Source organism: Acinonyx jubatus, chromosome B1, assembly GCF_027475565.1.
Source record: "Acinonyx jubatus isolate Ajub_Pintada_27869175 chromosome B1, VMU_Ajub_asm_v1.0, whole genome shotgun sequence".
In the NCBI taxonomy this organism is placed as follows: Eukaryota; Metazoa; Chordata; class Mammalia; order Carnivora; family Felidae; genus Acinonyx; species Acinonyx jubatus.
Window position 1 is genome coordinate 57,086,198 of NC_069382.1, and position 26,912 is coordinate 57,113,109.

Here is a 26,912-nt window from a genome sequence, read left to right on the forward strand (position 1 = left end):
TTGGGTTTATTCCCTGGACCATCAGATTTTGGAGGAAATATCTCTCCGATCAACTAAGGATTTGCATTCATTGGGCCCAAAACTGTTTTAGCCTATTCACTTAGAATGAGAATTTGAAGAAAATAAATATTCACTGAAGCATCAGTAAACTCTTCCAAAAGATATACTGTGATTAGAATAGCACTCAATGCAGGTCTCGACCACTGGGACAAGTCAAACAGTGCCTTTTTGGAACCAAGAGACTGTGAGGTCATTCAGGCCCATTCTGGGCATGAGCTTTTTATCCTGGTTCTGAGCCACTCAATCGTGTGACCCTGGGCAGTCACTCATCCTTTCTGGGCCTCCCTCATCTTGTATAAAGGAAAACCTTTATAAAAAGACATCTAAGTTTTTCTAGCTCTAATATTCTAGTGATGTGAACAAATATGTATGATAGACCCATTTCTATCTTGCCTAATCGTATCTGTGTAGGAAAACCTTTACTGTAGTTCTTTCCCTCGTCCTCTTTTTTTAAACATTATATTTCCGAGAACTTTATTTTATATCAGCCTTGCTTTTAATCAGAAAAACATACACGTAGGAAAATTGTGATGAAGATCCAAGAGTGGTTTCTTAACGTTGCGCACCACCAAAAATAAAGTGTTACAAAGACGGCATCTCTCGGCATAGAGTTCATTTTCAGGTTTGAAAAACTGTGATTTAAAACAGATCAGTTTTTGAAAAGTATGTGCCTTTGGTGTATAGAAAAAATAACAAAGCATAAAATCCTGTAGAGGCCTTATCATTAGTGCAGTTGATAAGACAGGATTGAGACCTTTTTGTTCTAGCTCCTTCTGAATTGTTCCAGTGAGCTTAAAGAGCTCATCTGGTGGCCATTCACAGCAGTCCAGCAAGTCAGTGTATATATCTTGTTCTACCCAGTAAGTAGCTGTAAATTATCCTAATGCCACGCAGTTAATAGACAAAGGGTGTGCCAAGAATGCCATGAAGCCTCTTGTCTCTTTTTCCTTCCAGGGGCCGGCTGCTTTCATAAGACAGCCTTACTTCTTCCCATGATATGCAGCCGTGTAGCTCTCAGTTTGTGACAGTTCGTAAATTTAAGTGTCACTGCTGTCGCTTGCCTTCACAGACCTTCCATCAGCCAGGACTTGCAAGGCCAGGAGAGAGAGAAGGCAGGAGGAGAGGTTAGTGTAACAGGCAAGGGCCACCACGGGCTCCGCTCAGCCACACAGCCAGCAGACAGGCCTTCATCCAAGTGTAAAAGCGACTGGGCATTGCAGCCCCAGGGAGTTGTTGGTTGAAATTCCTAACTCGTGTGTTCATGTAGATTCCACACGCAGTGCCAGGCACTGGTTCTTAGCAAACGAAACAGTCCTTTCTTCAGAGAGCTGTTGGTGTGACCATAAGCACTGTTACTCCACAGGGCTGGGGGTTACTTTCACCTGCTGTGTAGTCAGGCAGTCATTCAGTCCCGTACTTTCTAATTCCTGTACTTCCTTTGGATCTGCCCACGTCTTTCCTTCCCCACTGCTTTTAGTCCATGGCCCTATTCTTTCTTCCTTCCTGGATATTATAGTAGGCCCCTAGCCACCTCTCCATCATCAGCCACACTCTGAGCAAAGTGATCTTTCTAAACATAGAACTGGCCATGTCACTTCCCCCTTCCAAAACCTGTGAGTGCACCCCATCCGTGGTATTACATACCGTTCCCTTCATTATTTGGACCAGCCGACCTTCCCCCTGCTGCATACCACCAAGAGGTACCTAATTCCTTGTATTTCCCCAGTTGTGCCAGGTTCTCTCCGTTCAGCATTTCCTTGAATATGCTCTTCCTCCTTTTTGGGTCAGCTTCTCTCCTTGGCCTACTTAGTGAATTCTTCTGTGATTAAACTAAAGGGCCACTTCTTTAGATTATTCTTCCTGGCCCTTCCAGACCACTTGGGTCTCCTCTCTTGTACCCCAGCAGATCTTTGACCTCTCTCCGATGGGGCAATTATCACATTGTCTTTAACTGTTGCCAATTTCTCTCTTCCCCCACTAGATTTGTGGATGACAGGGGGTAAGGACTGTGTCTTAACTTTGTATTCCTCATCCCTAGCAGTGTGCCTGGCACAGAAAAATTTCTCCATTAATGTGTATTGATTTGGATTGAACTGACCTGTCTGGGTGCTTCTAAAAGTAACCCAAAGACAGTGTTCTTACATACTTTCATGTAATGATCACATTTGCCACCTGAGTCAGGAATTATCTTGTGTTATTAGAGGCATCAAGGATCTCTACACAAATAGATTTTAGATCATTCATAAGGAAGAAACAAAGACAGTATGAATCTTTTTGCAATATGACTGGATGGACATTAAGATAAAACTTAGTGGATTTAGCACTTAAATGATTTGATCCTGGACAGTAGTAATTGCTACAGGAACATTCTTTTTCTACAAATGGTTTGGACTTTTTGACTTTGGATTCTCATAGTCCATACTCAGACACCACCTTAACTACCTAAAAACTCAGTATATGTTGATCTTTAAAAAAGTTAGGGGAGTCCAAAATTGGGCCATAACCAAAATGGCCTCAGTTGGCTACCAGTTTTAAAAAGTTATTGTTTATGATGTAATGAGTATATTAGTGTCCCTCTTCATTTCACATGAAGTTGGGATTTCTTCTTGCTTCATGAGTAGAAACCTGTCAAGAGTTGCTTTAAACTAAAAGGCAGCCTTCGTGCCTGTGGCCTCATTTGTGTACAAATGAAAAAAGTGATAACTCTCAGTAGATGTTGTTACAAAATCCAGTTATGTAACTATAAAATTACTCATCGTAGTTGATGAGGAAATGCCAGCGTGAACAGTGCCAAGAAAAAACAATAATGTATATTCATTTAGTCCAAAACACCCTTAAACAAGGGGCCCTTTTCCTCCCAACTCCAGAAATACATGGTCAATAGTCATGTTTTATTATAGGTGAAGAAACAAAAATAAGATCCAACAAAGCATTTTATTACACGTTTTTAAGATGAAGTACAATCGGGAAGTAGAGAAGAGGTTGAATTAAAAAAGGACATTAGATGTTTGCTAAATATTTTCTCTTTTGTTTTATTTATAGAACATAAGTATTCTATGAAATTTTTCCCAAAGGCCATGAGCAAACACATGAAGCTTAACAATTTGTCCATTGTAGCTTTTGTTAAACCCTGGTTTTGGACTCTGTGGCCTTTGTTCTTGTATTTTGAAGGACTGACTGCATTTTAAGCTGCTGGATTATAGTACTCATGGTTTATTCTTTGGTGGCTAAAATGTCTTTCACAATGTTATAGTGTTATTAACTGAACTTTTCACCATGCTGTCTGTAAAATCCAACAAGCTACACAGAGTACATTTGTAGAATATTTCTCCAGTGCCCAAAGTGACATGATGTCTTTATGTTCTTCTGGTAACACATTGTGAGTTTACTCTGAAACAGTTGCCATTGAATTTCAAGAAAGTGTGGCTTCATGCAGCACATGTGTGCACATTACTGTGGGTGCCCAGTATTAAGGATACTTTACAGAGCTATATGCCAGAGTTTCTGCCATGAAAGAGCTCTCCTTGCAATTGAAAAGAAGTTTCCTCAACACAGAACTAAAAAAATGCAAGATCGTATGCCAAGGAGGAGTGTTAAAAGTTTGGTACAAGCTGCAGGTGCAGTGGAAGATTAGAACTGGGAAGGCTGTGAGAGCCATGGAGGCTTGTAGGAAGGGGAAGGTGGGATTTGGAATGCATGCTGGGCAGGCTATCAACAAACATCTCCTCCAAGCCTCCTCACCCAGATCAGCCTTCTACCTCCTCTGCCTACCCACCCCTAAGCTCACTGCACCTGGAGAACATACTGAAATCAGCTGGATCTCTCTCCCTCGTGGATTATAAGTGGACATGGCCTATGGCTTATTGAGCTTTGTAGCATTCTCACACCCTACCCCCTGTCCCAGACCCCTAGCAGTGTGCCCAGCTATAAATACTCAAGTAAATACCTAAAAAATACTTAAAAAAAAAAAAATGACCTGAAAGGGCATGGTATGAGATCTGGTGAATTCCTACTAAAACCTTTTAAATCATTAACGTTGATGAGTTAAACACTCTGTTTGCAAAAATAAATGTTCACAGAGAGTTTTAGAGCAAAAATGCACTGACACAAACAACCTACAAATTACACATTGTACTTTCTGTGCCTTGGTAACTTTTCAAAGTGGGAAAGGATGGGAGTGAGATGGGGGAGGGAGGAATGAGTTTGTTAACTGAAATCCCTGCAATAAAAGCAAGACCTCTGCCCCCCACCCCTACCCCCACTCCATGCCTGCCAGGGTCTCTGAGGGAACTAGTTAAGCTTTGGAACAGTTACTGTGTTTCTAGCCCAAAGTGCCCACAGACATTATTAAAATATAGAAGAGGAGACTGTTCCATCCTGTTCATTCTTGCTGGCACAATGTGTGTGAAAGTAGAAAACCACAGCAGCCAGCCTTTGTTTGAAAACAGTTCTCAAGTTCTGTATTTAAATTTTTTTTTAATCTTTTTTTTTTTTTTTTTTTTTTTGAGAGAGAGAGAGAGCAAGTGGGAGAGGGAGACACAGAACCCAAAGCAGGCTCCAGGCTCTGAGCTGTCAGCACAAGGCCTGACATGGGGCTCGAACTCACAAACTGTGAGATCATGACCCCAGTTGAAGTCGGAGGAGGCTTAACTCACTGAGCCACCCAGGCACCCCTCGGGTTCTGCATTTTAAACCTTAGTGTGATCCTCCACTTGTTGCCTTCTTCCTATTTGTGGGGAAAAAAAATGTTACAGTATATTTACTACACACACTTATTGGAAACTACTTCATACTTTGTCTTGTCTCTCATTCTCCCTTAAGCTATTTAGTCAGGCATCTGCTCTGGCGTAGACATCAGGGGGTCAGAGAGGAGTGACTCCAGACACTGTCCTCAAGATGCTCAGAGCAGTGTCTGCCCAGAGGGACAGCTCATGTATTTTCAGACTCAAGTCCCTGCCAAAGGACCCAGTGCTGAAAATCATTTGTAATTGCTTCTGGTGGTGGGAGGGCACCCAATAATATATTAAACAAATCCAAGAACAAGGTATGCCCTTTAAATGCTATAACAAAAGTCAACTTGAGAAGCACAATTTCAGCAAAGGATGCTATTATATACAGTATCCTAATAATTATTGTTTATCAAGCTGAACATTATGTAAGTGCTTTATGTGCATTTGATCATGAATCTTTATAATTGTCCTGTACTTGGTGAGGTCTTGGCCAGAAACATGTAGCCAGTAAGAGTGTTTAGATCCCAGATCTTGAGCCAGTCTACCTACAACCTGAGGCCATGCTCTTAACAACCATTCTGTACTGAACAGATCAGCTTTACAACTTCCCTGTTAAAAGGAAACCACAAGTTTAGCCAAGAAAACATTTACAAAGTCATAACAGGGTGTGTGTCATGCTGGTGCAACCCATGCTATCTCCCTTAGACCACAATTCTTGCTGGTGGAAAAATGTGTTGGCCTTCCTGGGGCAGGAAGGCACTCAAGTCCACAGAGGAGTATGGACGTCTCCAGCACTAAGAAAACTCTTTTGTCTTTCTCACTGAAGAAATATATGTCCTGAAGCTGATTTATCACCCCTAATTTATTTACCTCTTCAGTTTTATTGTCTACAGAATTAGAATAATTATTTCTGCCTTTAGAGAGAGATTCATGTATTCAGTAACTTATTGTCAGGGATAACTTCAAGCAGTGCAGATGTAAAGATAAATGAGGCAGACAGAAAGTTTAGTATGGTATTGGCACAAGGGTAGACATAAACAGTGGAACAGAATAAAGAGTTTACAAGTAGATTCACTGATTTTGACAAGAAGGCAAGATAATCCACTGAAGACATGATAGTCTTTTTTAGAAAAAGAGCTGAAACAACTGGATATCCATACAGGGAAAAAATGAACCTCGGTCCTTACCTCATGCCATACATACACTCAAAAAAAAAAAAATACTGGAATGGATCAGTGTAAAAACTACCATTGGGTAAGGGCACAAGGAAACTTTTGGTGATGATGGAAACATTCTATATTTTGTTTATTGTGGGAGTCACCTGGGTGTACAAATTTGTCAATACTCACTAAAACGTATACTAAAATAGGCACATTTTATTGTTTGTAAACTATACCACAGTAAAGCTGATTTTTTTTTTTTTTTTTTTTTTTGAGAGAGAGGGCGAGCAGGGGAGGGGCAGAGAGACAGGGAGACACGGAATCCGAAGCAGGCTCCAGACTCTGAGCTAGCTGTCAGCACAGAGCCCGATGCAGGGTTCAAACTCATGAACCATGAGATCGTGACCTGAACGAAGTTGGACGCTTAACCATCTGAGCAACCCAGGTACCCCAAAGCTGATTTTTAAAAATAATATTCTGTCACTCCTTTGACAGTGAATGTTAGGTAAAATCTGAATTCCTTACTCGGTCCTACAAAGTCCTAGGTGATCTGGACCTGTCTACTCCTCTGACCCATCTTATAGTGTTCCATTTGCTTTTGTTGTTCTTTCTGGAATGTTCTTCTCTCAGATCTAGGTGCAGCTGATTCCTAAAGAGGCTGCAGCTCTGGGGCCATCTCCTTGGTGAAGTTCCTACCTCCTCAGTGAAGTTCTCCTTGGTTGCCTAACTCAGCACTTGACTACATCATAGTGTGTTTTCCAAAGCATGCATCATTAGCTGAAATTCTTACTTACATGGTATTTATTTATTGTCTGCTTCTCCCCACGAGAATCTAATATCCGCATCACAGGAAAGATCTGTCTTGTGTACTCTTCTATCTCTAGGACCTAAATAATGTCTGCCTAATAGTTGGTGTTCAGTAATTATTAATAATATAATAAGGTAATAAAAAGAGTGAGGATTCTATCATGGAGACAGGGCAGAAACACAGAATGTTGCTAAGTAAAGTAACGGCACCATAGATTTTGTGTTGCAAAATGGTTATAGGATTGGATTGCGAACTGGGGAAGACTGAAGGCAGGCAGATTATATAGAAGACTACCACAACCATTTCTGGTAAGGAGAAGATAGGGAGGCTGAACTGAGGCTCACTCAGAGGAGACAAGGGATGGAACAATAAGAGCAATATTTAAGAGGTGGAATCAGCAACCTGTATTTATGTTCTGAGGGAAGGAGGGCAGTAGTCAAATTGAAGATTATATCCATGCACATCTGAGTTAATGGTGGTGCCCTGAACTGAAACAAGGGATGTGGGAGATGCAGCATAGTTAGCAGATGAGTTTGGTTTGGGAATGTTAGCTTTGAGCTACCTGCAAAACATCCTGGTAATGCTGTTCAGTGGACAGTTGGTAATACCAGTCAGAAATTCGGGAAGGAGTCAGGACTGAGGGCATGGATTTGAGAGTTATTAGGTTGTAGGTGGTAATAAAGGCATGGGAATGGAACTTTAGCAAGAGCTGAGGGTAAAAAGAAAGGAGGGCCAATGATGAAATTCTAGGGGTTGACTAACTTTTGAGGACTGGGAAGAAGAAAAATCAGTAAAAAATAATGAGAGCAGTTGGGAGGAGCAGAATGTGGAACCCATGAGAAAGAACAATTAATAGTGGCAACTGCCACAGAGATCTGGCAAGAGAAAGACTGAAAACTTGGCAACTAGGAGTGACTGGTGACTTGAGCAAGAGCTGTTTGTTTCAGGCAAAATACAGAATGTAGTCATTTGAGGAGTAAATGGCGGGCATGGGGAAGGGACTTAGGATAGGATGCCGAGGATTCTTTCCAAAAGGTGGGAAAGTAGGAATTCCTGGCTGCACACCCTAGTAGGAGAAAGCTGTCTTTTAAGAATACAGCTGGACTAAAGCATTTGATTCAAAAGCTGAAAGTGTCTGTAGGCATTGTGTGCAAAGGCTACTGAACTACCTGAGCACTGATACAGATTGCCAAATGTCACCAAGGGCCTGGCTGGGGTTGGAGATGGTTCCTTTAGTTTGGCAATAATGGCATAGTTGTATGATTCTCTCCAGTGGTCTCCAGCCTCCTGGGTGTAGGAGCCAGGATGCCAAGTGACTGGCTTGATCACAGTTGTATCCTGGCAGGGTAGTTGTGGCAGAAGGACAAGAGGTGAGGATATTGGGGATTGTGGTCTACAGGATTGGATCTAGACTGAGACAAAGTAGAGCAGGCAGGTCGAGTGGGGAGGGGGTGGAGATAGAGAGAGAGGGAAAATAGAAGGGCTAGAAAGTCCAGTGAGATCTGAAGAATGGTAGGGTGCAGTTAGAGATGGTTGTGTAGAACTTCAGAATTACTTGGAATTTCAGAATTTAGAATTTGGAGAGATGAAAGATCCAGGGTGTGCTTATGTGATAGTGGATGAAATGGAGGATAGAGACATAGGTGAAGGTTAGATCTTTGAACTTAAGAAGTGTAGCCACCATAATGTCACCCCATTCATACTGATGTTCCCCTACCTCTGGGAGACAGGTGAAGATTGAAACCAGGGAATCCAGTGAGTAATCAGGAATTGGTAGATAACAGTTACACGGAGCAGAGAGAGCTGGATGTATGAAGCTCAAAGGAGCATGGGCATTGCATGAAAGGGGGAAGGCATATCCTGAAGGCCATAATGGTGCGTTAGGAGAATGCCAGACTGATTCTGGTGGAGCCCTTCCAAATCCTGGCAGCATCCAAGCTGTGACCACTGGAATAAACTGGAAGTCATGCGCACTGGAAGAGAAGAAGTTAAGAAAGGCCCCAGGGGAATAGTCGGGTCATCTGTAATAGCGATAGGTGATGGGGTGGAAAGAGACCTCATAATGCCTAATGAAAGAAGCCTGAATTGGTTTTGGAACTCTCGGAAGTAATGCAATATAAATTTAACATACAAAGTGTATATTTGTTCCCACTAAGAGCTATATATTTCAGTAGCAAAAATAACAAAATTATATTGTTATGATTTCTGTGAAAAATGTAATTTAATATTTGGAACAGCTTCTGAATCTGTGTTTAAAAATTATGTAGGTTTGTATTTTAGTTGGGTTTCTAGCATTTTATAAATAATATTTTTAAAGTATGAATGCTAATATTTATGTGTGTGGGTTTGTTTTCTTTTTTAAATAGGTTCTTAATCAAGAACCAACTCTATGGATCCAGGACAGGTTTATCCCATGGCCTGCTCTGAACAGCGTATTGTCCAATAGAAGATTCCATTGGCAAACCGTCTCTGTTGCCTTATAGAGCAAGCAAAGAAGATGGATCGACTGAAGAACCATCTGCCTGTGTGCTTTCTACCTACTGTGCCCTTTTTAATCCTAGTATCCACTCTAGCGGCTGCTAAGAGTGTGACTAATAGCACTTTAAATGGCACTGACATTGTCTTGGGCTCTGTGCCTGTAATCATTGCCAGAACTGACCATATCATAGTCAAGGAAGGGAACAGTGCCTTGATTAATTGTAGTGTTTATGGTATCCCTGAGCCACAATTCAAGTGGTATAATTCCATTGGCAAGCTGCTGACAGAAGACGAGGAGAAAGGAGGAGGTAGGCTTTCAAGTTGTATCAAATATCATAAGATATAAACATGGACTTTGGAACCCGCACTCTGAATGTTAGTTGTTCCTATTCAAGTGATTTAAGGATCTCATTTTGTCTTCTTTCTCTAAGGCAAGAGGGAGAAATATATATTCTTAAGGATTCGAATCGCTAATTACTTCATAGTTTGCACTTTTTGACTTGGAAGACAGGGCAAACATAAGTCTTAAAACGCCTCTTGGAATTTTGTAACATAGTGCATACAAAATGTTATAGGGACGAATGTAAAATGGATTTTCCATAAGTATACGTTCCATTTATAAGGGAGTTTTATTTTGTGTCATGGAGCTGGGTCCAGTAAACAATATAGCAGGTGTTTATGGTTAAATGTCAGTTTAATTCATTGACTGTGGATTTAAAGACCACACTTCTTAAAACAAGTCTCTGTGCAAGGTTCTCAGCCACGACTTGAGATCATTCTGTGCTTCTGAAGACCTGGCTGAAGTTTCTAGATTGTTGCTGCTGAGGCCAAGACGGAAGATTCAGTAGCAAGAAATAACATGTGGCAATAGGAGAATGCTTAGTTTTTAATGAGTGCATTTCTGGCCAAAAAATGTGAATCACCTACATAAGCACTGAGCCTGCTTCAGGAAAGACTTCGGCCAGAGAGAGGATTGACTGGGTCATTGTGAATAACTACACTTCTTGTTTTAGGTGTGAGAAGTACTTGTCTGAAAACCCAAGCCTGAGCTAATTGACCTGAAGGAGTTAATGTACTTTCTAAAGCATTTACTGTGTGAAGTAAGGGTGGGGGAGTAAAAAGATCATTGTTCTGAAGTAGCAGCTTACTAGTTTCTGTCACCTTTCATTCATGTTGTACTTCCCATCCACAGCCCTTTAAGCAATGAATAATCCCCAGAGAGTTTCTGCTCCAAGAAAACCTACGTTTTTAATCTCTTTCCTTCATTTTATCTCACTCTGGAAAAGAATGGAAGCTAATACCTTATGTCTCCTTAGGAGCTGAGCAAATGGAGTTTTCTTGCCATTACATACTTGTGGCTCACCGCTGTGTCCCTCATGGTTAAGGCCACTAGCAGTCCAACTACCTGGGATCTGGGGTTTCATTGTAGCACTCTCACATTGCTTTGAATTAACCATTCAGGGATGTACAACATGACAAAGCTTCCTCCCTCCAGTGAAAATACCACATGTTACATGTATGTCTGTCTGTTTAATTTGGTAGAGTGGACCTGTATCCCCACCGAGTAAAATTTTGAGGCCATAGAATTTTTAAATTGGAAGGGACCTAGAGACAGTGTAATCCAAATCTCTTCTTCCACCCACGTTTTCCCGAAGTCCCACTGTTAGTTAATGGCTGTAACTAGAACCTTCACTAGTGACAGTGAGAAGAAGAGACACCACCACCCCCAGCCCACAGTTGGTTTCCATCCCTACCATTCCTTCCTCACAGACTCCAAGTCAAAAGCAAGTGATCCCACACTTGTGAAGGGGGCAGTAACCATGGTAACATATACACACTCAAGTCCCCGTACTCCATCAGATCCTTCTGCGAGCTGGGCCGCCGCGGGAAATAACAAGGGAACTGAATTGAGGGGAACAAGGACTCCAGACCTGAATCTACCTTTCACATGGACACTGAAGCCTGGGTCATCACTGGTACCAAGGAGCTGGGGCACTAAACCCCTGAGTCCTAGAGAGGGAGACACTGTGGGAACCACAGTGCTGGGGCCTGAATTTCAGTTACCACATTTTGATTGCAGTCCTAAAGTAGGGCCTTTCTGCTTCAGAGAGATCACATGTTGCCTCAGTTGAAAAGGTCGTTCTAACTATTAACGCGGGCTTGGCAAGCACACTCTGTACCTGCCTTCTCGATCTGTGTCTTAGGAGGCTGGACTAGATGGAAGACACATGGCTCGATTTCCTTTTGTTCTGTGGCACTCAGGTGGTCCATAGTAGCAGACTGCAGAAGCCCAGAACCCCAGAACCAGGGGAAGCCAGCAAAAGCCTTTGTGGCACAGAGAACTGCTCCATCAGAACCCAGCATTTGTATTGTGTTTGCAGCCAGCAGTCTTGCTGATAAATCAGTTAGCCGTTTTCAAATCTCATAAGGAAGATGCACTGCAGATTTTTAAAAAGAACTCATATGATACTAGTACTTGATGTTCCAGCTCAGCCTTTGTACTTCAGTGCATAATAATAGTGATTCCAGAATGTCAGGAACACAGGGCAATACCCAAAACACTGTACCTCACAACCAAGCAAGACATTAAGAAATAGCAGAAATGACACTCCTCGTCATGAATTATTAGAACTTCAGTGTTCAAATGGCCTATCAGAGGACACATAATTCTTTAACTCTTTCTTTCTGATGGGGAAAATGCCCATATTATAACCATGGGCAAAATTTTCAGTTGTCAGGCTAATCGTCTAGAAGTTTAAATGGAGCAGTGTTTCATTATAACTCAACAAAGAGGTGATTGAATGAATATAGTATGAAAAATGATGCTAATATCCCAGAACATTACCTAGATACAATAGACTACTGTTAAAACCAAACTAAAAAAACTAATGTAATTTTCATTAACAATCCCAACCATTGATTAAGCCCTCGTATACCAAGTTACAGATACCATTTCTGATCCTTACAGTAAGCATGACGGGTAGATATTATTAATCCTCATGTATACAGATGAGGGACCAAGTGAACAGAGAGGATATTACACGGCCAGAGTGTGGACAAGCTAGTATTTATTCTCCCTCTGTGTCCAACCAGCATCTGCTCACTCTTTGGGTCTTGCTAGGTGAAAAATGTTGAAGAACATCCAACCCAGACTGAGCGAATGAGAGAAGCCTTCCTGGACGGAAAATGCATGGTAATCACCCACATCAGTTTCAGTGTCAGGATATGTGCTGTCACGTGTATATGTGACACACACACACACAAAGCATCAAAATCACCTGGTGACTCGATCTAGGAGCACATCACCATTCATTGTGTGATTAGGAAGGACCAACTTCATTTCTCGTTTATGCTGACAAAGTGAGCGAGCTATTCATGCCAGCCCTGCCGGTCCTGGAAAGAGTGGGGCTACTGCCTGTCACTGGTGAGAGCGTCAACTGCTTCACTGCCCTTCCCTGCTGCCCATTCCTTCAAGTCCAGAGGATCAAGACAGGCTAATGTGTAATCTGTCTCTGGAGGAGGACTTTTCTTTTTCTGGCTGTTCACCAAAGGACATGTTTTGGGGGTAGTCCACCACCCATATTACAGAAATAGCTCAGAATTCCAATAACACGCATAACCACAAATGACCACAAAGTCCTTTTGCTTGAGGTGAGTAGAAATAAACAGTTGTCAGAAAGTATTATGAAAAAAGTGCCAGTTATTTCAGGTACTAATTATCCAGCGTATTTTTGCCATGGCTTCGTACTCTGACTTTAAGCCATTTAAATGCACATTAGCACCTTTGATGATAAATAACGAGCATTTCAGGAAAGTCAGCCAGCAGAGGCCTTGCCAAACACCTCTGCCTTGTTAGCGATTAAGTTTGAAATTCTTCTTCCAACTTAGGTTTGAGACTTCTGTGGATTGGTTCTCCACACCCTTACAGCGTTCTTCCACCAAAAATAACGAAAGACTGTCTTTTAAAGTAAAACATGCACAGAGTAAATGGAGCCAAAGTGCACAAAGTTCCCAATTGTCACCTCTGCTACTTTAGCGTTGTGGAATTCATTATTACAGGTTTTGGTTTGTTTGTTTGTTTTTGTTTTTAAGAGAAAGAGCCCTCACATGTGCACACCAGTAGTGGAGGGGCAGAGAGAGAGGGAGAGAGAATCTCAAGCAGGCTCCACACTCAGCTCGAAGCTCCATGGTTGGTGGGGCGGGGGGGAGGGGAGGCACGATCTCATGACAGTGAGATCATGAACTGGGCTGAAATCAAGAGTTGGTCACTCATCCCCCTGAGCCACCCAGGAGCACCATAAGTTTTGCATTTATTTATTTATTTGCATTCATCTCCACTTTTCACATTTTTGGAATAGACTATAAAATGCCTGTTCACTACTTCTGCAAGGGACAACAGCCTGTGCCAGCCCTGTTTTCAGACTAGTTAGTATATGACCTCCTTACTTAATGCACGTCTAAGAAGGGTCAGTTCCCACAGTAAATATAAATCATCCTTTACCTCTGAGATCGGCGTGAAGTAGTGCATTAACTACCGAAAATATGCTGAATTCTTCTTTTAGTAGATTAAATATCTGAGATGAAAAATCAACTTACCAAAGGCATGAAATAAAATTAGTGTAATTAGGAATACATTACTGGAAATCCCACAATAGCCTTTCCTTGAGTAAGTGCCTTAACTCCTCTGAGCCACAGTTTTTGTAAGATAGAGAAAATCCTTTTTTACTAGCAGGTGGGGCTGAGTGTCTTGAATAAACTATTGTGTATTAAACATTTTGCACAGTGACCTGGAACATGTCCAGCTGTCAGTAAATGGCAACTGCTGCTATTGTTATTGGTAATATCGCCCTGTATTTTGGCAGCCATAGATTCCAAGCGCCTAAATCTCTCTTTCACAATCTAGTGTGTTTTGAAAAGACAGGAAATAATTTCCTGGGTAACTTCTTATTCTCTATCTCAATCTCTCAACCTTAAAAACACTGAATTAATATAAAAAAATTTATAGCCCTTCAAAGTTATTTGAAATTTCAGGCTGCCTGGGCAGCTCAGTCAGTTAAGCATCTGACTCTTGATTTCGGTCAGGTCACGATCTCACGGTTTTCAGGTTTGAGCCCCGTGTCAGCACAGAGCCTGCTTGGGATTTTTTTCTCTCCCTCTCTGTGTGCCCTTCCCCTGCTTGTGCTCATTCACTCGCTCTCAAAATAAATAAATAAACTTAAAAAAAAAAGTTATTTGAAATTTCAAAACAATGTTGAGACTGCCGTGGTAGCAAGTTTGGAATCCTTTCCTTCATCAGAGGCTTCCCCTTGCCCCACCATCACTCTTGAGTACACAGGACCTGTTGATATCCAACATGCTTCTATCTCTGAATAAGCAGTGAGCATATGTGGACATTACTAAATGTGTTATACACAAGATGAACTTTACATCTGCCTAACTCAGTGGTTCTTGGCGGGAGCCTGTGTTCCACCCAGAGGACATTTGGCAAAGTCTGGAGATAAATTTTTGGTTGTCATAACCTGGCGGAGGAGGGAAAGGAAGTGGGGGAAATTATGCTACTGGTATCTAGTAGGTAGAAGGAAGGAATGCTGCGACACATCCTTCAATGCACAAGATAAACCCCTACAAAGAATTACTCGGCACAAAATGTCAATGGTGTCAAAGCTCAGGGACCCTGATCTAACCCAAAGAAGCACTCCTCTGCTAACTAAAGAATCATTCCAAAGTAGATCTTGAGGTCAGTTGTTTGAACCCATTATGTATTCTTTCATAAAAGTAGTTTAAGTTATTATGGCTCATTTTCCAAATTGATCCATGTCAAGGGCCAACCTGATAACTAACCACCATTTATAGTTTTTCTTGGATGAGTTATGCTCCATTTGGGATATGAACTCAGAGTGCTATAGTCTTAGCTGTGAAAAGACCCTTCTGGATCCACCTCAGATAAGGATGACAGCTGAAATTCCCAAAATGGAAGTCATTTATATGAACCCAGCGTAGGGTGCCCTTGTCTTGGAAAACCACCTGTAGCTGTTCTCAGAAAAGACTTGCTAGCCTGCGTGGAATTACTTGGCACTAAAAATTAAGATCACCAGATCCAGTTAGCTGGAGGGTCATATGTTTCCTTTGCCAGGAAGTGAAAAGACAGTAGGTAATCTTTTCAGATATTATTTATACTTTTAAGCATAGCATAACTCCAGGCTGTGAACAGCATAGCCTTCCACCCCCACCTTCCTGAGCTGAAAGCTGAACTAAGCCTGTATTATCCCAGGCCACCTTTACTCCACATGATGTAGGAACTAGCTTGTTAGAGCTGGCCTGGTAGCCTCTGAAGAGGTCTCTTGGGAGGATTGGGGGAGTGGTGCATAAGAGCCCTTACGGCTTGCAGTGTTTATAACCAGAGTCTGCAGTGGCTTCACGGAGCCATCATCTACTGCAGAAGCCTGTAACAGGTGCAGCCATGCAGTGCTAAATTTGTTTTCAATTATGTTTTGTAAAAAGGCATGGATCCTTTCTCTTCAGTGGTCTGTTTTTCACATATTGGAGGATAAGTACCACATTTATAGACACCTACACACACGTGCATCTAGTTCTTATTTGAAGACTCGATTGATGCGATATTCAGGTGAATCTTGTACTTCATTTATGTTTACCTAAACATTTATTGGAACTCTTACCACATGAATTTTTTAATTTATTTTAATTTTTTAAAATGTTTATTTTTGAGAGAGACAGCAGGGTAGGGGCAGAAAGAGAGGGAGACACAGAATCTGAAGCCTCCAGGCTCCAGGCTCTGAGCTGTCAGCACAGAAGTCGAACGCTTAACCGACATGAAAATTTTTAAAGTTGGCTTCAAGAAAATAATGTATTGGGGCACCTGGGTGGCTCAGTCTGTTAAGCGTTGACTCTTGATTTCAGCTCAGGTCATGATCTTGCGGTTCGTGGGTTCAAGTCCCATATTGGACCCTGCACTGAGCCTGCTTGGGATTCTCTCTCTCTCTGCCCCTCCCTCACTTACTCTCTCTCTCAAAAGAAATAAATACACTTAAAAAAAAAAGAAAAGAACCTACTTGTTTTGGCCATTTGAAATCTCCTCCTTAAAAACCATAGGTATGTAAAGCTCAAGAGCCTAAGTACCTCACTGGGATTTTGAACAGAGTTTTAATCTTTCATGCCACTCACTGGGGACATAGACAAACCATACATCAGCTTATTTACACATTCACAGAAAGGTATCTCCAAAGAAAAAAGAAATCCTTATCTTCGAATAAGTAATTTGGGGGAAATTCTAAGAGCTTCGTATTTGGGCATAATTTTAATTTCTAATGCTCCATGATCCTCAGGAAAAGCTGGAGAAATTTAGGATTGTAGTAGACATGGTGTTTGAAGGAAGCTGTAATTATAGTATCTTTGTAGGTTGTGTTCTCACTTTCCTTATGATTCTTTAGTTCCAGAATGTATCAATGCTGTTCATTTCTATACAGCAGTAATGTGGTCAGAAGTCGTTTGCATGAGCCAGAGTTCTGATCTAGTGCCATACACTGGCTACACACTGAGCCACAGTGACTCCCATCATATGACTGTAGACATATGAGGCTGCTGATCTGCTTCTCTCATTACTGGACAGGGTCTACCTGACCCTGACACTGTCCTATTGACATGACATCGTAGTGTCTGGAGCAACTTCCTCTTCCATGTGTGTGTGCCCCACAGTGAGCACGGTGGTACCAGGTCAGCCACCTTCCTGGCTTGGGACCAAGGTTATGGCTTCTCCCAGAGAATGTTGGCAGGAGGGGAAAGTTCTGGAACCATGTCCCTGTAGAAAAACTATCCTGAAAAGGAGATTTTTCTCATTACCTTGATTTTCTTATATTCGTTAATATTTTTTCAGTCAATTTAGGCTTGTCTGATTTGAGAAATTTCAAGAAGTCTACAAGTAGGTCAGAGACTACATTCATTTTGAATTTTGACAGATGCCTCCATATCAGCCTTCCAAAGGTTTTACCAACCTGACTCCCCACTGCCACGTGTGTAAGCATCCCTTACCCTGTTCTCTCAGCAACATAATATATAATCAGTGTCTTCCCTCTTTTTCTGGCACTCTGGAAGGTTGCAAGTTATGTTTTGGGGGGCGCCTGAGCAGCTCAGTCAGATAAGCATCTGACTTTGGCTCAGGTCATGATCTCATGGTTCGTGAGTTCAAGCCCTGAGTCAGGCTCTATGCTGACAACACAGAGCCTGCTTGGGATTCTCTGTCTCCCTCCCTCTACTCCTCCCCTGCTCACACTGTCTCTCTCTCTCTCAAAAATAAACTCTTAAAAAAGTTATGTTTTTTATAGTTAGACACTATTCATATTTCTTTTTCTCTGTGATTTATCCATTCGTATCCTTTCCCCATTTTTTCTTTTGAGTTATTTGTCTTGATTTATGGGAGTTTTTTTTTTATATTTTATACCTAGTAAGCATTTGTTTGTCAAATATTCATAATTTTCTCCCACTCTGTCATTTGCTTTTACTTTTACTTAGTATGACATATTTTATAGTGTAAAAATTTTAATTGTGGAGAAATCTAATCTATTATTGTTTTCCTTTATAGTTTCTGGGATTCTTGAAATGCCTAAAAAGACTTCGTATCCCTAGTTTGTAAAAATGTTTTTATATCCTCTATTAACTTTATACTTTTTAAAAATATTTTTTAATGTTTATTTATCTTGAGAGAGAGAGCATGTAAGCAGGGGAGGGGCAGAGAGAGAGAATCCCAAGCAGGAACTGTGAGATCATGACCTGAGCCAATATCAAGAGTCTGACACTTAACCAAGTGAGCCATCCAAGCACCCTAATTTTATACTTTTAATTTACATTTAGATCTTCAGAATACTTGGAATTTATTTTTATGTATCACATCAAATAGGAACATAACTTCATTTTCATTTTTCTTTTAAATGAATGGTCAGTTATCCCAGTATTCTTTCCCTGCTGATTTAAAATATCTTCCTTATTTTTAAAATCCCCATGCTTACCGGCATCTGCTTCTGGACTTTCTGATTTTCTTCACTGGTTTAGTCAGGGGTCAGAGAAGGTTTCTCAGGTAGCGAGGTGACAGCGAGATGGTGTCTGAACTGGGCTAAGAAGGGGTGAGGCAAGGCTTGGAGGCGGGAGGGAGGAGAGCTTTCCAGGCAGAGAGGAAACCTGTGGGAAGGTCCTATGGCAGCTGTAAGAAATGAAATAAGGCCTGTTTGTCAGGGGGAAGTCCTGTAGGGTGAGGGGTTCCTGTTCTCCCACAGGATAAATACAAAGCTCTTGAACATTCTGGCCCTGCATTCCTCTCCGGCCCTGTCCCCACCCTAGCCCTTCTTGGTTTTGGACGTAGTTTGTCAGCTGCAGCAGCACAGCCTGGGTTCCCTCTATTGCTCCTATGCCACCTGCACCACCCAGCCCGCCCTCATCCTGGCCCGGTTCCCCAAGCCTCTCCAAGAAGCTGGTGCTCCCACCCCACTGCCCTGGGCCGGCACTTTGCCAAGTGAGCCACGGTCCTTTGTTGCCGTCTGCGTCCCTCCTTGGGCCGGATGGTTTTCTCAGTCGGGGATCCTGTCTAACTCATCTTTGTATTCGTACAGTCGAGCGTGGAACCTGCTGCAAACGCAATTTACTCAATAATGTTTGTTGACTAAACGCTTGAACAAGATTAAAAAAAGATCACTGCCCTTCTAAAAATGTCAGCTTTTGTGTGTGTGTGTGTGTGTGTGTGTGTGCGCAGCATAAAATACACACTGCAGTACAGCTAAGAAATAACATCTGTTAGCTTTTCTCTTTGCAAAGGAGAGACTGTCACCACACTACTTCTGCTCCCACGTGGGAGGTTTTCATGTGCGATTCTTGTGCCTGGAGTTTCTCGGGGAGACTGTGACAGATTCCTGGGCAAACTCTAGCAGCCCTTCTCCTACTGCATGTGTCAGTATTTTAGGGTGAAGCCTTCAGGTGAGGGTCACCTTACAGGACCAGAGTGGATGACGGGAGGTGGAGGAAGGGCTTTCGAAGGGTTACAATCTGAGCAAGGCACAGGGCATGTATTAGTGAATAACTGTCAAGGGCATTAGGGAAATGTTTTACACGTAATCTTTGGTAATATTCAGAAAGTCACGGTTTAACATCCGCCTCTTTATTTCCTCCAGAATCGTTGCATGTAGATCTTACTCGGCATCAGCTGCCGACATTTTAGGTTTTTATCTGTGCTAAAGTGATGCGGCTTAGTGAAAATTCACCACAACTTTGACATGCCCAGTTACCATCTAAAATACATGAGAACAGCACTGTATACGCACTTCATGAAGAGCACTGATGGTTTCCTATGACAGTCATTGTGGGTGTTCTTGTTTTCTTAAGTAAAGTTAAAGCTAAAGCCAGGACCCTTCCAGAATGAGTCTCAGGGCAAGATATTTGTAGACTAGGCAAATGGTAACGTGCAAGACAGAAAACGTTCTCAAGATGATCCCAGCTGGATGGGTTCTATATGGAAATTCTTCGTGAGCCTGGGTGCAGAGCTGATGTGGGAGGACCACAAAGTGCAATCTATGCCATCTTCATTGTTTTCAGGGCTGCATCTGGTGGTAGAACACACAGAAATCTTTATTTTTCACTAACCAGCGGTCAAGCTGAGACTGAGAGGAAATATGTAGAGTCTTAGTATCAGCCTTTAAAAAAGAAGTGATACAGACTTACATCACCTTTGAGGTGATAACCTTAGCTCCTGTGACATTATAGTCTTTGGAAGGGGTGTGTGTGTGTGTGTGTGTGCGCACATACGTGTGTGTCTGTTGGCTACCAAAGACTTGCTTTGTGACCCATAACAGAATACAGTGATCACTAAAATTATTATTTAGGTGTGAAGAGAAGCTGTTCATAATACCATCAGATACCTGCCTTCTTAGTTTAGTGGTCTTTTCTGCTCTTCTGCTACTCCCAGGTTCAGACTACTTTGGAGGTAATTCCTCCATAAAAGGAATGGCCATGGGAGGTTAGGAGTTGAACAATTTGACCCTTACCACTCCCCATATAAATAACCTCACCTCACCTTCTTCCATCCTAGTTCCTGTTATATTTTCCAACAAAAGAAAGAAGGTAAATTTGAGAAACTCCTACAAGTATAGTCTGTAATTTTCTGGAACCAAATGCCTTCCACATCCGTAATAAGTTTCCAGTCAACTCGAGTTTGCCTATGCCCGCTGTAGTCCACCTTTATGAAACATGCACATGTTAAAAATATAAATTGATAATACATTGATTCCCTTGCCCCAGATTATTTCTACATTTGGACAAACCTGCAGCCGAAGTATCAAAATCCACGTTCGGGGAATGAAGGGAGTGGAAGGCCTGCCCAATCTAAACGAGAGATTTCACAGACTGGGTGCTTAGGTTTGTCGGTTGACACACATTCACAAGAAACCAAAAATTCACTAGATTTTCCAAACCAGTGTTTTCTACTCTTGGGGAAAAGATACTGGCCGAATTGTTAGAAAAGGGTTACTCAGGGACACTAGGAACCACTCTTCACAGATGTTCTTTCAGAAAGAGTAATAGGACAGCACCTACAAGAGGCATCCTGCCAGATCCAGCGTGCCTAGCAGGTAGGAGGGGCCGCAGGTCCCCAGAAGGCACCTCACGGCTCCACCCTAGCTTCCTTAAGGATGTTCCTAGGAGTAGAAGATGCTGGAATGAAGAAGGCCCTCTCTTGCTTCAGTCCATAGTGCCCTGAGACTGTAGTCACATGTTCACAAGTTTAAAAGGGGGGGGAGGAGGGGAACAAGTTGCTTGTTGCTTTTGGGAAATATCAGATTTTTAAATAGAATTAGAAGTCACTGCCAGAAGGAGAAGAAACAAGTGAAAATACAATTCGATAATAGGTACTTAAAAGGAAAACTACATGTTGAACTGCTCCATCTCTCAGGAGAGGCTCCTCTAGTTGGCTTGTGGAGCCGGAGTGCTTTTATGGAGAAATATCTCCCTGTCTGCTCCTCAGAGCTCCCAAGAGAGCTGTCCTGGACCCTTCCATCTCTATAGGACAGTATAGGTAGGCTTTCAGAAAGCCTCAGACCCAGGACCTAGAAGCCAAACCTCTAATGATCTGTGGGTACAGAGGCAGACAAAGAATGAATCCCAATGAAAGAGTTTCCCCTGATTCAGAACTTCATCCCTGGGGCAACACTAGCTCCTTTCCAGGCCAGAGAAGGAAATAGAACTGCACTTATCAACATGCATTCTCCATTATGTGAGGCTTATTTTCGACTTGATGGGTCTATAATTTATTTGCAAGGCTAAAACATTAAATTGGTATTAATTCATACCCAGCCTCTGAATGTTCACATCGTTAGCTTGTAACTTTTAAGTGCTATAAACAATTCATCATAAATTCTCAAAATTAATGACATGTTATGCTTGAATTAACTGAGGTCATACAAGGATAACTTCAACCTCAAATATGAGAAACCCAGGTAAACAATTATAATTTAATTGGCTTACTCCAGACTTTATGTTGATCCTAAAATACTTTATATTCTTAGAAGCATTAAACTCCCTCAATGAACATCTATTTTCAATAGCGTCATGCTCGTGGGCAGGTTAGAAAACCAGATGCTATGTTTAAGGAATTCTTTAATAAGAGCGCAGTATTTTCCAGATTGTTTATTTTTCCTACTTTTCACGAGGCTGTAGAATTACATAGCATGGCTTGGGGGTTCAGAGTATAGCCTTTCGACCCTGAGTTCATCTGCTCTCCCACTTCTTCCAAACTGGTGACCTTGGGAAGGTGGGCTTATCTAACCGTGCCTTAGTTTCTTCATCCTGTGAAATGGAGCCAGTATGAGTACCAACCTCACAGAGTCGTTGTGGAGATGAAAAGCATTAACACACGTCACTGTGTCACTGGCTGGCACGTAGTAATTGTTCACTGTCGGTATCAGTAGTAGTAGTAGCAGTGGCGGCAGTAGATGTTTTTAGTAATGTGAGAGTTTGTAGACACTTTAATATGACCTGTGTGTCCTTGGTTGAATTTTCCCCCCTTCCTTCCCACAGGAAAATGGCAGATGCATGACAGCGGCCTCCTGAACATCACCAAGGTGTCTTTTTCAGACCGAGGTAAATACACATGTGTTGCTTCTAACATCCATGGCACTGTGAACAACACGGTGACCCTGAGAGTCATCTTTACCTCTGGAGACATGGGCGTCTACTACATGGTCGTCTGCCTTGTGGCCTTCACCATTGTCATGGTCCTCAATATCACCCGCCTGTGCATGATGAGCAGTCACCTGAAGAAGACCGAGAAAGCCATCAATGAGTTCTTTAGGACAGAAGGCGCAGAGAAGCTGCAAAAGGCATTTGAGATTGCCAAGCGGATCCCCATCATCACCTCAGCCAAAACTCTAGAGCTTGCCAAAGTCACCCAGTTCAAAACCATGGAGTTTGCACGCTATATCGAAGAGCTTGCCAGGAGTGTGCCTCTGCCTCCCCTCATTATGAACTGCAGGACCATCATGGAGGAAATCATGGAGGTGGTCGGGCTTGAGGAGCAGGGGCAGAATTTTGTGCGGCACACTCCAGAAGGCCAGGAGGCCTCAGACAGGGATGAGGTTTACACAATCCCAAACTCCCTGAAGAGAAGTGACTCCCCCACTGCTGACTCGGATGCCTCATCGCTGCACGAGCAGCCTCAGCAAATTGCCATCAAGGTGTCTGTGCACCCACAGTCCAAAAAAGATCACGTGGATGACCAAGACGGTGTGCAATTTGAGGTCAAAGATGAAGAGGAGACAGAACCGTCAGCCGACCATTCCCCGGAAACTGCAGAGCCTTCCACAGATGTAACATCCACAGAGCTAACGTCTGAAGAGTCAACGCCTATCGAGGTATTAGATAGAGTCCTGCCACCAGCTCACCTGGAAACTTCAGAGCCAGCAGTGGCACAGGACAGAAACACCTGCATTATTTATGAAAGCCATGTCTAATATCAACCATGAAAAGCTATGCATATCAAGAAAATCAGGGGCTGCTCCTTGTAGTGCAGATGTAGTACGCACTCGCCGCTAAGCCTTACCAGGAGACTCTCATCCCTTAGGTAGGAGTGACGCCATTTTAAAAGGGGAAACACCTGAGTGCAGTTTATGACATGACTGGAATTTCCCCCACAGTAAAGGATGTGAGAAACATCAGGGTGCAGAATTGGTCATACTGGACGGAAGGTGTCTGTCCATGCGATACGAATTTTAGAGGCTCTTCTCTGCCAAATAACCTTAATGGGTGATGCCCTTTTGTCAAAGAGAATATTACTATAAGATATTCTGAGTTCAAGAGCCCTGTCCAATGCACACCGCATTGCTTTTCCTTTAAAAAAAATTATAGGTCTGCTACAATAGCAAATGCACGTACATGGGTTTGTTGCACTTTCTTCTCAGTTTTATTCCTTTCACTGTTCCTTTATAATGGAGTAGTTGTTGTTACATTAATACTAATTGCTCTTTCCGGTTTGGTCCTCTTTGCCACTTTGTCCTTATTTTCCCCCTAGAATACTTACCTCAGAGGCTTTGGTATCAGTCACTGGTGCCAGGGCTGATACCTACAAGTCACCTATAATGTTCCCGAGTAGTTACTAGGCTCATTATTTTTGTCACTACCCAGGCCTATCTTCATACATCACTTTTTTTGTTTCCAACGAAGCTGCTATTGTGAAACTGAGAAAAATTTTGCCCAGGAATAGCACTTTATTAGCCAAAAACAAATGTGTTTACCTGTCTGATTCTGAGAGCCTTTTGGTGGAGGGAAATTATAAAAGGTCGAATATACCTGTATTACCCATGAAACCTGCTCTCTATGTGTAAGTAACATCATCTTACAAACAAAAACTGATTATCTGGAAAATGTATTGCTTCTGAAGACAGCAGCATATGATGAATCCCTGTAGGTTGTAGAATATTGACTTCCCAGAAGGGCTTGAAGGGCCATATGCCATCGAGTGACTCAAACACTTAATTCAGGGCAGCAAAATAAAGATCTGTGAAGTTGTGTAACCAGGTCCGCTTTGTGAACCACGTAGCTAACTTGTTGGTCTTGAAAGGGAAAGTGAAAGGTTGGAGTAATGACCTAGGGAACTGTGTCATCAAATTTCACGCCAAATTATTGAATTGTTTTTTAGTCTTACAAGAAAGCAGTAATATGTGAGGCTGAATGATGTTATGGAAAGGAGAAAAAGTCAGTCTATGCAAAGGTCAACACCTTACCTGACTGTGCCAATAACTAGCTGCCTGGCTTTGATCAGGTATGGGTCTCAGCTTCCTTATCTGTCAGAGGGGGCAGACTAGATAGGCTCTGAGCACCATTTAAATGGTCTCTCTCACAGAACCACATCAATATCATCATGCTTGCTGTCTTTCCAGTTAACAGATTTTCACTTTCATCTCTGGGTTCAGCTAACATTTTTTATGCTGCCTTACTCAAGGAGGATCAGTTTTAAATAATCATAGCATTTTAAGCAAGTTGTGGATCTTCTCTCCCAAAACATCATTAGGACCACTTCTATAGTTTAAATTTAACCATAGTGAGAATGAGTGGTATTTCATTGTCACTTAGAAGCAGGGGGAGTAACCTTAAAGTTGTTGTAGGGGTCATGGCCACATCAAGTGATGGGGTCGTGATGTTGAAGGTTACATGGGCCACGTTGGTACTGAGGAGCAGACCCAGATGTTTAGTCCTCACTCTGTCACTATCTAGTAAGTGATCTCGAACAACTCCCTTCCCTTCTCTGGGGCTTAATCTTTTCCATCTGAAGAATATGGGGGTTGTGCTTGATGAGTCACAAGGTCCCTTCTAGCTCAGACATGTATTGTTTTACAGAGTTTGTAATCTCCCAAGATAGGTCCCTGCTGCAAGAGACAAACCACATTGGGAGCCAAAATGGGTACAGGAGATTGGATGCTTTTTGCTGTCCAAAATTTTACAACAAATGTATTTGGCTGTGCAGCTGAGGGCAGTGGGTTTGGCTTTAGGGGTAGCCTGACAGGCTTCTTTATTCATAGACAACCAGTGTGGAAGGCAATCTAACAAGACATGGAGTTTGGTTAGACAAACTTGTCCAGGAATGAACTGCTGGCATCTAGTTAGAAGGGTCTTGGGGGGGGGGGGGGGTCACATAAAGCAACTAGTAGTACAGCAGTCAAGAGAAAGCATGACTCCTATGTGGGCTCTCTGGATTAGGATTTTATGTATTTGGGTTGCAGAACACCTTTATCTCCAACTCTAAGAATATAAACATTTTCCACTTGCTATGGAGGCCAGCAAATTCTTACTACGGATCTATATGCCCAAAACAACAACAAACAAATTTAAGCTCATTTTGTGATATTGTGTGAACTTTTTTGCATTGTGTTCAGTTATTCCACCCAAACCCATGTGCACATTTCCACATGGAAAGGCATCAGTTCTATCTAGACATTGATAAGAAATAAAAACTTTAAAATCAGCAGATTTTTAATGAAGCAGGAGCAGGAATTTATGACCAAAGAATGTTCCAGATTGGTCTTAGCTTCTTAAGACTGGGGAGATTATTATTATTATTATTATATAGATTTTTCCAAACTTTTCCCCTATTAGGGCATCAAAAAGCTCTTGATAGAATCATAGCCAACCTAAAAGGAGGTTGGTTTACAATGGAGATTTCTCCTTCCAGAAATTTTACACTCTTCCTATCCATCCTACATCTTCTTCGTGAAATGAGAAAGGCTCTCTCCTTCTAGAATATAAAATGTAGAAGACCTTGTGACTTTCAGCTGATTTTTCAAAGATAAACTGCTCAGCTTCATAGAAATTCATAGACATATGGCTGTATGTGTGTGTCCTTGTGTGCACGCATGAGCGTCAGGCTGTTTGGGGCAGTTTTAAAAGCTTAACGCTAAATCCCAAGCTACGTCCTTTGGGTCTTATGTAGTCATTCTCAACATCAGTCTCTGGTTTCTGAGTCATATCTCTAGCAACTTCTTTCCTTGAAATTCTGAAAATGATTCAGATACGTGTGCATATTTAATTCACTTAGATGATCTGTAAACTTGGATGGTATTTATTCTAAATGGAAAAAAACACAATTTTATACTGAAAATCTATGTAATTTATAATGGTTTTGTTTTATATATTATATTTTCATATCTTTAGGGCACATCTACTGTTCTCATCTTTTTGTATATCATACTCAGCAAAAAGAAATACTAATACTTGACTAAAATCTCTAGGAACCAAATGTGATGTATAACGTATAGAAATTGCTCTAAAAATAGCTGAATGTTCCCACCCATCCCAAGCATTATGGTGCCATTACATCCAGAATGAGTTGTCTCAGATGTTTATGAGCATTCCTTTTTTCAAAACTAAGGCTAAAAGTTCTTGACATCCCACACAATGGATTCTGGAATCTCCTTCCTATCTTTATCTTTTTTATTGTTTGTTTCATTTTTAACTGTAGAAGTCTGTGTTGTTCAAGCTTGCCTTTGAAGGGCAAATGTGAGATAAGAAAGCAATTTGATGAAAAGACTGAAATGAACTCTGGCTATGTAAATTATTTAGTGGACTGCTGACATGTTTTAAGTCTAATGCTTAGATTGTTATTTATTGGTGATCTACGGTCTGCTCAGCTCTTTA

General features: G+C 41.8%; 1 protein-coding gene and 1 long non-coding RNA gene across 10 annotated transcripts in view; one reads left to right on the forward strand and one right to left on the reverse strand.

The window, feature by feature from the left end:
• Positions 1–26,912, reverse strand: part of LOC113602267 (uncharacterized) — a 293,893-nt gene that overhangs the window by 53,016 nt on the left and 213,965 nt on the right. The window contains exons 6-7 of the long non-coding RNA XR_008296039.1: positions 19,559–22,540; positions 18,257–18,447 (exon numbers count right to left, since the gene is read on the reverse strand). This is a non-coding gene — a long non-coding RNA (uncharacterized LOC113602267). The remainder of the gene's footprint in view (positions 1–18,256; positions 18,448–19,558; positions 22,541–26,912) is intronic.
• MFAP3L (microfibril associated protein 3 like) overlaps positions 1–26,912 on the forward strand; it is an 84,670-nt gene that overhangs the window by 14,265 nt on the left and 43,493 nt on the right. For 6 of the 9 annotated variants that reach the window (XM_053216716.1, XM_027068881.2, XM_053216714.1 and 3 more), the window contains 2 exons: positions 9,125–9,544; positions 22,305–23,137. In XM_053216716.1, coding sequence (XP_053072691.1) covers positions 9,256–9,544; positions 22,305–23,137 — 1,122 coding nt within the window. In that variant the 5' untranslated portion in view covers positions 9,125–9,255. Of the gene's footprint in view, positions 1–187; positions 6,396–6,450; positions 8,514–8,615; positions 8,634–9,124; positions 9,545–22,304; positions 23,138–26,912 lie in introns of those variants that run through there. The other 3 variants (XM_053216717.1, XM_053216715.1, XM_053216719.1) reach the window with 3 other exon arrangements.